The sequence below is a fragment of the Aptenodytes forsteri genome, unplaced genomic scaffold (assembly GCF_000699145.1).
Source record: "Aptenodytes forsteri isolate BGI_AS27 unplaced genomic scaffold, ASM69914v1 Scaffold25, whole genome shotgun sequence".
Taxonomy (NCBI): domain Eukaryota; kingdom Metazoa; phylum Chordata; class Aves; order Sphenisciformes; family Spheniscidae; genus Aptenodytes; species Aptenodytes forsteri.
In genome coordinates this window covers 645,949-646,719 of record NW_008796180.1, presented here as the reverse complement: position 1 = coordinate 646,719, position 771 = coordinate 645,949, and the positions used below count along the sequence as shown (strand labels likewise).

The window sequence follows — 771 nt, the reverse complement described above, 5'->3', positions numbered from 1 at the left end:
TCAGGGTGGGGGGGGGTCCCAGGCTGGGGGGTGGCTCTGCCCCCCACTCTTTGAACACAGACACTTGCCCCATGCCAGGATGGGGTGCCACTTGCTGCAGTCACCGTGGGCAGGATACCCCAGCATCTGTGTGTATACCCCATACAAGCCCTTTCCCCACTCTGTGCCTCAGTTTCCCCATCGGGGACCTTCTCTGTAACAGGATTTTGCTAAAGAAATAAGCATTGCCCAGGGCAGTGAATCTCCCACTCCCAAAACCCTTCTTTTTCATCAAAACCCCTTCGCAGCAGCGGGATGACGGTGGCTGCCTCGGGCTGTCCTGACACCCCCAGGCCCTCCCGACCCCCCGGGCAGCTCCGGTACCTGACGGATATTAGCGAGGAGGCGGAGGAGGCCGTGGAGAGCTTGCCCTCAGGAACCACAGGCGGCTGGATGGGCTCGGGGATGCGGGTGCTTCTCCTGCGGGCAGAGCGGCCGCTGACCCCCCAGCCCGGCTGGCGGCTCGGCACAGGGATGGGACCCTGATGCAGTAGCATCGGGCGAGCCCACGGTGCACCTCATGGCTCTGTCCCTGCCATCGTCACCTGCTCGGTGACACAGAAAGGCAAAGCCCCCGGACCCCGCACCCATCCCCACCCGCAGCCTCACCCCAGGGTGCCTGCAGCCTGCGCTGCCGACTTGATCCCCTTCCGAGCCAGGGTGCCCGTGCGGGACAGCTGGGTGCTGTGGTCCTGCAGGCACAGGGAGAGACGGCGACGCGATGGGTGAGGG

At 65.1% G+C, this 771-nt stretch overlaps 1 protein-coding gene across 1 annotated transcript in view; it reads right to left on the bottom strand.

The window, feature by feature from the left end:
• ABI3 (ABI family member 3) overlaps positions 1-771 on the bottom strand; it is a 4,667-nt gene that overhangs the window by 815 nt on the left and 3,081 nt on the right. Inside the window, exons 4-6 of the mRNA XM_009287759.1 lie at positions 649-731; positions 300-459; positions 1-23 (exon numbers count right to left, since the gene is read on the bottom strand). The exon at positions 1-23 is cut by the window's left edge and continues 86 nt beyond it. Of these exons, the coding sequence (XP_009286034.1) occupies positions 1-23; positions 300-459; positions 649-731 (266 nt within the window). The remainder of the gene's footprint in view (positions 24-299; positions 460-648; positions 732-771) is intronic.